The sequence below is a fragment of the Pristiophorus japonicus genome, chromosome 2 (assembly GCF_044704955.1).
Source record: "Pristiophorus japonicus isolate sPriJap1 chromosome 2, sPriJap1.hap1, whole genome shotgun sequence".
Classification (NCBI taxonomy): Eukaryota; Metazoa; Chordata; class Chondrichthyes; family Pristiophoridae; genus Pristiophorus; species Pristiophorus japonicus.
Genome location: NC_091978.1, coordinates 22,202,509 through 22,212,825, shown reverse-complemented (window position 1 = coordinate 22,212,825; position 10,317 = coordinate 22,202,509). Strand labels below are relative to the sequence as shown.

The 10,317-nt window shown below is 48.8% G+C and overlaps 1 protein-coding gene across 1 annotated transcript in view; it reads left to right on the top strand.

Annotated features, from left to right (window-relative positions):
* The first annotated feature begins 387 nt into the window (after positions 1 to 387).
* Positions 388 to 10,317, top strand: part of gfra4a (GDNF family receptor alpha 4a) — a 94,305-nt gene continuing 84,375 nt past the window's right edge. The window contains exon 1 of the mRNA XM_070859534.1: positions 388 to 433. Within this exon, the coding sequence (XP_070715635.1) occupies positions 388 to 433 (46 nt within the window). The remainder of the gene's footprint in view (positions 434 to 10,317) is intronic.

Below are 10,317 nucleotides of genomic sequence, written 5' to 3'. Positions count from 1 at the left end.
CCACGTCACCTTGGCTCTCCCCTTCACTTAAAGGGGAGGGCCTTCGCGCTTTTAAAACTTCAGCCCACTGGGCCACCAGGGAGGGTTCCGGCTGGGCCAGTGGCCTGGCACCCAAGAGGGGGCACCAGGCTGCCTGTTGGCGGGCTAGCTGAACCCGGAGACAAAGTTGCCGGGCCAACCCGGCAGTCGGCCGACAAAAAAAAAATGGCGGCCGCGGCAGTGCGCCCTCCCCTTTAAGGGAAGCCGCACCGCCGCTGCAGAAGGCCACGGCCTCACTGGACCGCCGGGGGAAAACAGATTCTGGCACTGCCGGGCGGGCCGAAGATTTTGCGAGGGGAATGTCACCATCGGGGGGCGGGGCGGGGGGGTGAGGGTTAGATCGGCGGCATGCACGATGATGATGCACTTACTGTGGATCAGCAGCTGCAGAGTGGTAATGGGGGATTTCAGGGTACACCGGGAAAACTCGCGGGGCAATTGGGCTCACAGCGACCATTTCACCAAAAGTCGCCGGCCACTCCACTCCGCAGCGCGGCCTTCGATTTTCGGGGGTAACAGGTCTTAAGGAGAGGGGCAGGTTCGGCCCCGAGAGATCGGTGCACTGTCTCCAGTGCTTGACTTTCTCACCTGTGTCTCGGGGACCAGAAATAGATATAGGTCTCAATGCGGGATCTGTCTAGCGCTCTGTGCAGGCTGAATATGATTCCCTCTGACTTGTAGTCCACTGTTTGTGCTTTATTGTTCAACACTCTATTTGCTTTGTTGATCCTTTCGAATTTCGAACATGTTGGGGGGTGGGGTGAAATTGGTGATAACACAACGTGGGCGTTAGTGAATAGCTTGTTTCACACCTTGCCCCGTTTTCTTTTTCATTCGCGTTTCCTGCAGTAACAATCACTTCAAAAAAAATGCGGAATTGGCTGCGAAGCGCTTTGGGACATCCTGAGGCCATGAAAGGCGCTTATACAAAAGCATGTCCTTTCATTTCCAAGTCCTTTATTGACTTCAATAAAAAATCTAATCGAATGTGAAATGGGCTGGAGGTTCACCGCCGCCCATTTTACACCACAGCCCAAGGCTAGTGTTATTCTCATTGATCCCTTGGGCCTCTATCACTTTCATCCTTAGCTACACAACATCAGTATTAGTGTCAGCTGTAGCTCAGTGGGTAGCATGCTCGCCTCCGAGTCAGATTATAGTTGTGGGTTTGAGTCCCACTCCAGGGAGTTGAGCGCATTTTTTTTTTAAATCTCGGTTGACGCTCCAGTGCGGTGCTGAGGGAGTGCTGCACTGTCGGAGATGCCGTCTTTCTGATGAAACGTTAAACCGAGGCCCCGTTTGCCCTTTCAGGTGGACGTAAAAGATCTCACGATTTTGAAGAAGTGCATGGGGAGTTATCCCCCAGTGTCCTGGTCAATATTTACCCCTCAATCAGCATCACAAAAAATAAACAGATTATCTGGTCATTATTGTAATATATAGCTCCACCTAGTGGACTACTGCACCACCTAGTGGACTACTGTGGTAATGCAACTGCTAATGTTTATACAATAAAAGCATCAGGTGACTAGGGCTAGGTCACATGACAATTCATCTTGTAAGTGTGTGATTGTGATGTCGTAGAGAAGATATCACATTGGCGACGAGGATGGGATAATCGGATTACCGAGCTGAAATTTGTGTTGGTGGATGATTCCAACCAAACAACAGAGAGACTAGAGAGGTCCTTTGTTTTGCAGAACAGCTAAAAATTTAAGGTAAATTTCAAGCACACTGTTGACATTGCCGGACTCCTGGCCAATATTTATCCCTCCACAGCTCTCTGGGCAGAGAATTCCATAGATTTACAACCCTCTGAGAGAAGAAATTTCTCCTCATTTCAGTTTTAAATGGGTGGCCCCTTATTCTGGGACTATGTCCCCTAGTTTTAGTTTCCCCTATGAGTGGAAATATCCTCTCTGCATCCACCTTGTGGAGCCCCCTCATTATCTTATAAGTTTCAATAAGATCACCTCTCATTCTTCTGAACTCCAATGAGTATAGGCCCAACCTACTCAACCTATCTTCATAAGTCAACCCCCTCATCTCCGGAATCAACCTCGTGAACCTTCTCTGAACAGCCTCCAATGCAAGTATATCCTTCCTTAAATACGGAGACCAAAACTGCACGCAGTACTCTAGGTGTGGCCTCACCAATACCCTGTACAGTTGTAGCAGGACTTCTCTGCTTTTTATTCTATCCCCCTTGCAATAAAGGCCCATTTGCTTTCCTGATTACTTGCTTTACCTTGCATCTTGAATCTGTTGTCAATGTAGCTCTGTATTAAATGTCACACGCCAATTGCCATCCCACTTCGATGTTTAAGCAAAGCCAGGCTGGGGTTAATTAGCGATGATGTGTGGGTAAAAGAAAGACTTGCATTTATATAGCACCTTTCACAACCTTCATGTTATGTTGATTGAGGGATAAATATTGTCCCGGATACCAGGGAGAACTCCTCTGCTCATCTTCGAAATCATGCCATGTGATCTTTTACGTCCACTTGAGAGAGCAGCCTTGGTTTAATATCTCATCTGAAAGAGAGCACCTCCCATAGCACTCAACTAGCCTAGATTGTTTTTGTACTCAAGTCCCTGGAGTGGGATTTGAACCTGTAAAGTCCTTAAACAATACCACAAATCCACCCGAGGCACATTCTATGGACAAGGTCACTCTGTGACCTGCACCTTTATTCACAGGACCAAGAAGTGATGACCCTGCATGGGACCTCCCTTTATATACCTGGGTGACCAGGTGAGGAGTGTCTCCCACAAGTTCACCCCCTGTGGTCAATGTTTGCATTTCCCAAGTGTATACGGTATTGCAGTGTTGTTACATGAAGGTTACATACATGACATCACCTGCCCCCCCCCCTCCACCCCCCTCCCACCGCCCCAACATCTTATTGGGATCATTGGTTAAGTCTCTCGGGTGGTCTGCGCTCTCTCGTGGAGTGCTGCAGTTCGGACTCTGGTTGTTGAGCCTTGGCCTGCGCGTCTGTCCCCTGTGGTGATTCCGGCCTGTCCGGGCTGACCACAGGGACTGTGCATGCTGCTGAATGTTCTTGTTGCTCGTTCACTGGCGGTGGTGTGAATACCATCTCATGATCTTCCTCAGGTTCTTCAGAGTCCATGCTGAACCTTTTTTTTAAACTTGGTCCAGATGCTTGCAGCATATCTACCCATTGTTAAGTTTAACCACGATGATCCTATTCCCCTCTTTGTCTATTACAGTACCTTCAAGCCATTTGGGCCCCAAAGCGTGATTGAGAACAAATACTGGGTGACCAATTTCTATACATCTCCCCCTTGAATTACGGTCATGGCACTCATTTTGGGACTGGCGCTTGCCTTCAACAATGTCGGATAAAACAGGATGAATGAGGGGCAGCCGAGTTTTGAGTGTTCGTTTCATAAGGAGCTCCGCGGGCGGGACTCCCATGAGCGAGTGCGGTCGGGATCTATAGGCCAGCAGGAGGCGCGATAGGCGGCATTGAAGGGAGGGACCTTGAATCCTGAGCATGCCTTGTTTTATGATTTGGACCGCACGTTCCGCCTGGCCATTGGAAGCTGGCTTGAACGGTGCTGTCCTGACATGGTTGATGCCATTACCCGACATGAACTCCCGGAATTCGTAGCTAGTGAAACATGGGCCATTATCGCTAACAAGGATGTCCGGCAAACCGTGGGTCGCAAAGATCGCACGTAGACTCTCCACAGTGGTGGATGTCGTGCACGAATTCAAAGTGATGCACTCGATCCATTTCGAGTACGCATCAACCACGATGAGAAACATTTTCCCCATGAACGGACCCGCGTAGTCTCCGTAAATGCATGACCATGGCCTGGTGGGCCAGGGCCACGGGCTGAGCGGGGCCTCCCTGGGGGCATTTCCCAGCTGAGCACACGTCGTGCACCTGCAAACACAGTGTTCCAGATCTGAATCAATTCCTGGCCACCAAACGTGTGACCGGGCAATGGCCTTCATCAGCACGATGCCTGGGTGCTCGCTGTGGAGTTCCCTGATGAAAGCTTCACTGCCCCTCTGGGGCATGACTACCCGGCTGCCCCATAGTAGGCAGTCGGCTTGGATGGAGAGCTCATCCATCCGCCTGTGAAACAGTCTAACCTCCTCAGGGCATGCTCCGTGTTCGGGCGCCCAATCCCCAGTCAGGATACATTTATTAATCAAAGATAGGAGGGGATTTCTGTTGGTCCAGATTTTGTTCTGGGTGGCTGTGATGGGGGAGCCTGCGCTGTCAAAGGCATCAACGGCCATGAGCATCTCAGCGCTTTGCTCCGCTGCCCCTCTGTGGTGGCCAGTGGAAGCCTGCTGAGCGCGTCAATGCAATTTTCAGTGCTGGGCCGGTGCCGGATGGTATAGTCATACGCAGCGAGCGTGAGAGCCCATCGCTGTATGCAAGCTAATGCTTGGCATTGACAGCCTTGCTGTCTGACAACAGGGATGTTAACGGCTTGTGGTCCGTTTCGAATTCGATCCTCCTGCCAAAAAGGTACTGGTGCATCTGTTTCACCCCTCAACCATCCCATATCCACATTCTGCTTGAGAGAGCGACCTGGAGGCATAAGCCACAGGTTGGAGTTGACCCTCGGCATTGTACTGCTGCATCACGCACCCAACCCCCCCCATAGGCCGATGTATCACATGTCAGAACCAATTTCTCACAGGGGTTGTACAGGGTCAACAACTTATTTGAACAGAGTAGGTTACGCGCCCAATTGAAAGCCCATACTTGACAGTCCCCCCCAAAACCAATCGCAACCCTTACGCAGGAGCACGTGTAGCGGCTCCAACAATGTGCTTACGTTTGCCAGAAAGTTCCCGAAATACTTCAAGAGTCCCAGAAATGAATGCAACCCCGATGTGTTGCAGGGCCTGGGCGCTCGTCGAATCGCCTCTGTTTTGGATTCGGTGGGCCGAATCCCGTCTGTAGCAACCCTCCTGCCCAGAAACTCGACCTCGGGAGCCAAAAACACACACTTAGACTTCTTGAGTCGCAGGCCTACCCGGTCCAGTCGATGTAGCACCTCTTCCAGGTTGTGGAGGTGTTCCTCGGTGTCCCGACCCGTGATGAGGATGTCATCCTGGAATACGATCGTTCCAGGAATGGATTTAAGCAGGTTTTCCATGTTTCTTTGAAAAATCGCGGCCGCTGATCGAATGCCAAACGGGCATCTGTTGTAAACAAACAGTCCCTTGTGCGTGGTGATTGTGGTCAGTAGTTTGGATTCGTCGGCCAGTTCTTGGGTCATGTAGGCTGAAGTGAGGGCCAACTTGGTGAACAGCTTGCCGCCTGCCAGCGTGGCAAAAAGATCCTCTGCGCTCGGAAGCGGGTATTGGTCTTGTAGGGACACCCGGTTGATAGTGGCCTTGTAGTCACCACAGATCCTGACCGAGCCATCCGCTTTTAGGATGGGAACAATGGGGCTCGCCCAGTCGCTGAATTCAACGGGCGAGATGATGCCCTCTCTCAGCAAATGGTCCAATTCGCTTTCAATTTTCTCCCGCATCACATACGGCACAGCTCTGGCTTTGTGGTGCACTGGTCTGGCGTCCGGAGTGATGCGAATCACTACTTTGGTACCTTTGAACATCCCGACGGCAGGTTGGAATAGCGACTCAAATTGCTGTAGGACCTGTGAGCATGAACTTCACTCCACATATGACATGGCGTGCACATCTCCCCATTTCCAGTTCATCTCGGCTAACCAGCTCCTCCCCAACAGTGCGGGACCATTGCCCGGGACAATCCAGAGCGGCAGCCGGTTCACTGATCCATTGTGTGTGACAGCTAACGTTGCACTGCCTAGCACTGGAATGATTTATTTGGTGTACGTCCGTAATTGAGTCTCAATGCGTTCTAGTTTGGGTCTGCTGGCTTTGAGTGGCCATAGCTTTTCAAATTGTTGAACGCTCATGAGTGACTGGCTGACCTCCGTGTACAGCTCCATGCATACTGGGATGTCGTTTAATAGGACCTACATCATCATAGGTGGCGTTTTGGTATATGAGCTGTGAATGTTTGCCACATGAACCCACTGAACTTCAGCGTCTATTGATTTACCCCACGCGTCATCATGTCTCGCAGACCCCTCTTCTGGTCCATCCACCTCGTATATTAGCCTGGTCACAGGCTTCCTGCACATTCTAGCTAAATGGCCACTAAGGTTACAATTTCTGCAGGCGAACTGTTGAAACCTGAAAGTCCTAGCAGCATGTCAGCCCTCACACCTCCAGCATGAACTGAGATTCCCATTGTTGTGATCAAAAGAGCTGTTACCAGGCATTCCTCGCTGATTGTCCCTTTGACTGCTCTTGAGCACCCTGTTAGTGGGTGTCAATGGCCCCATCCCAGAACGCATTGTCCACTGGGATGGCGTAAATGTCCATTCAGCCTGCCTATGTCTGTGTTGAAAGACAATGCGTTGTTCTGGGGTCTATTGCTGCCTAGGATGTGTCGAACTGCCCTTACCTGCCTGTTGGGCTCTGAGTCACGTCTATGATATTGACCCCCTGATCCATCGCCACATTGGAGTCAGGGTTGCACACGTATATTATCTTGGTTTCCTCCTCCCCCGCCATAAAAGTCTGAGCCAGCAACGCCGCCACTTCCAAGGTCAAGTTCTTGGTCTCGATTAACTTTCTGAAAATCCTGGCATGACCGATGCCCTCAATAAAGAAATCCCTTAGCATCTCCCCCCTGCAGGCGTTGGTGAACTTACAGAGGCTGGCCAAGCGCTGGAGGTCCGCAACGAAGTCCGGTATGCTCTGTCCTTCCCGACGTCGGTGGGTATAAAATCTGTGACATGCCATGTGTATGCTGCTCGCCAGTTTGAGGTGCTCACTGATTAGCTTGCTGCGCTCTTCAAAGGTTTTGCCCGCCGGCTTCTAGGGTGCTAGCAGGTCTTTCATGAGCGCGTAAGTCTTAGATCCACAGCTGGTCAGTAGATGAGCCCTTCGCTTGTCGGCTGCTGCATCTCCCAGCCAGTCCTTTGTGACAAAGCTCTGCTGAAGCCTCTCAATGAAATCATCCCAGTTCTTACCAACACAGTAGCGTTCCTCTGTGCTACCAGTGGCCATTCTCTTGGGTCCTTGATTCCTGTTTCTCGTCGCCACTGTAATGTCCTTACACAATACCACAAATCCACACGAGGCACATTCTATGGACAAGGTCACTCTGTGACCTGCACCTTTATTCACAGGACCAAGAAGTGATGACCCTGCATGGGACCTCCCTTTATATACCTGGGTGACCAGGTGAGGAGTGTCTCCCACAAGTTCACCCCCTGTGGTCAATATGTGCATTTCTCAAGTGTATACGGTATTGCAGTGTTGTCACATTAAGGTTACATACATGACAGAACCCACAACCTTCTGATGCAGAGGCAAGAGTGCTACCCGTTGAGCCACAGTTGAAACCATACCCATTGTTAAGCGGCTTGGACCATAAACGCACTGTGGCATACAGATAGAGATGTGCAAATCTGCAAGCACATCTGAAGTGTTTTCATCAATCGGAGACGACTGAACAGGGAGAAACAGAGGCTATGTCAACCTTTAATAATACATGATTCAGCGCCGGAACACACATCGTGACTGCGGCATTAGCAGTATACTGGTATTGCTCAGATCATATGTCGCCGTACTAATGAATAATAATCGTGGTTAACAAACTTGGCTAATTCTTCTTTTTAAATGGGAGCTTCGCTGCCCCATAGAGCGACAGAGTGGATGATTTAAATCTACGTCAACCATCTTCCTTCAGCCTTTGTAAACCTGGATCACATTTCCTCGCAATCTGTTTTTTTTTAAGCTGCAATCAAAACAGTCTCTTGTTTCGTAACTCGATGACTTCGCACCCGGAGTCCGAAAGTCACCCTTGTCACTCAATGCTGAAGCTCGCTGCAATGCACCAATATCCTTTCTGAACATTGGATGCACCCAATATTCCAAATCTCCTCTCGCTAAAGAACTGGTGATGCATGTATGCAACATGACATCTACGTTCCAAAGTACAATTAGGTGCACTTCAGATGCCTTTCAGTTGATGAATATCTTGATGGGAACAGCTTCATAAACATAAGAACATAAGGACATAAGAAATAGGAGCAGGAATAGGCCATACGGCCCCTCGAGCCTGCTCCGCCATTTAATACGATCATGGTCGATCCGATCATGGACTCAGGTCCACTTCCCTGCCTGCTCCCCATAACCCCTTAATCTCTTATCGGTTAAGAAACTGTCTATCTCTGTCTTAAATTTATTCAATGTCCCAGCTTCCACAGCTCTCTGAGGCAGCAAATTCCACAGATTTACAACCCTCTGAGAGAAGAAATTCCTCCTCATCTCACTTTTAAATGGGCGACCCCTTATTCTAAGATTATGTCCCATAGTTCTAGTCTCCCCCATCAGTGGAAACATCTTCTCTGCATCCACCTTGTCAAGCCCCCTCATAATCTTTTACGTTTCGATAAGATCACCTCTCATTCTTTTGTTAAACACTAGAAACATTCGCTAAATGTTCAGCAATCAGCTCCAGATCATTTTCCTTTTCCACAGAGAATCATTGCACGATACAGCACTGAAGGAGGCCATTCAGCCCATCGTGCCTGTGCCGGCTCTTTGAAAAAGCGATCCAATTAGTCCCACTCCCCCACTCTTTCCTCATCGCCCTGCAAATTTATTTTTTTTCTCCAAGTATATATCCAGTTCTCTTTTGAACGTTACTATTGAATCTGCTTCCACGCTCCCTTTCACGCAGTGTATTCTAGATCACAACAACTGAGTGCATTAAAAACATTCTCCTTCTTCGACATCTGGCCTTTTGTGTCCACATATGTTAAGTTCCGATATGTACAACCATGCACACATTTGCTTTGAGAAGGGGCAGCCAGAGATGGTCTCAGAGAATCCGGGACAGGGATAGCAACACAGCTGTAGGCTAAATGTACCACCCGACTAGACAGGAAATGTCATTTTTATTATAGAACAAAATGATTACAGCAGAGAAGGGGGTTTTTTGGCCCGTCGAGCCCGTGCCGGCTCTCTGCAAGAGCACTTCAGCTAGTCCCACTCCCCCGCCCTTTCCCCTCAGCCTGACAAATTTGTTTCCTTCAGGTACTTATCCAATTCCCTTTTTAGGAACAGGGAGGTCTTACTGCAGTTGTACAGGGCCTTGGTGCGGAATATTGTGTTCAGTTTTCGTCTCCGAATCTGAGGAAGGACATTCCTGCTATTGAGGGAGTGTAGTGAAGGTTCACTGGACTGATTCCAGGGATGGCAGGACTGACATATGAAGAAAGACTGGATCGACTAGGCTTATATTCACTGGAATTTAGAAGAATGAGAGGAGATCTCATACAAACATATAAAATTCTGACAGGATTGGACAGGTTAGATGCAGGATGAATGTTCCCGATGTTGGGGAAGTCCAGAGCCAGGGGTCACAGTCTAAGGGGTAAGCCATCTAGGACCATCAGAGAATTGTGAACCTGTGGAATTCTCTACCACAGAAAGTTGTTGAGGCAAGTTTGTTAAATATATTCAAAAGGGAGTTAGAATTGGCCCTTATAGCTAAAGGGATCAAGGGGTATGGAGAGAAAGCAGGAATGGGGTACTGAAGTTATATGATCAGCCATGATCATATTAAATGGTGGTGCAGGCTCAAAGAGCCGAATAGCCTACTCCTGCACCTATTTTCTATGTTTCTATGAAAGCCACAATTGGGTCTGCCATCCACCACCCTTTCAGGCAGTGCGTTCCAGATTCTAAGCGTGCATTCCAGATTATATTATTCACCAATCTCCCTTAACTGCTACTTGAATCAGAAGACGTTGGTGTTTTATAGAAAGAAAGACTTGGATTTATACAGCGCCTTTCACGACCACCGGACATCTCAAAGCGCTTTACAGTCAATGAAGTACTTTTTGGAGTGTAATCACTACAGTAATGTAGGAAACATTATAAGGTCAGGAACATTTAAAATGTAGGTGTGCGTGTATGTGTACACCATTAGGCTACAAACTCAAATTGCTATTAAGTAAACACTGGGCTCATTCAGTGCTCAACAAAGAGGCTGATGCTGTTAAATAAACACTGGGTGAGTTCACACCGATTATTAATGGAGAGACTGCAGATATTCTGGCTGTGGCATTTTGTTTTCCTGAGAGTTGCTCTGGGGTAGTAATTCTTTGATAGCATGAAACAATAGCTTCAGCTGCCAATTACAAACCCCTGGGGATATTTGAACATAAAAA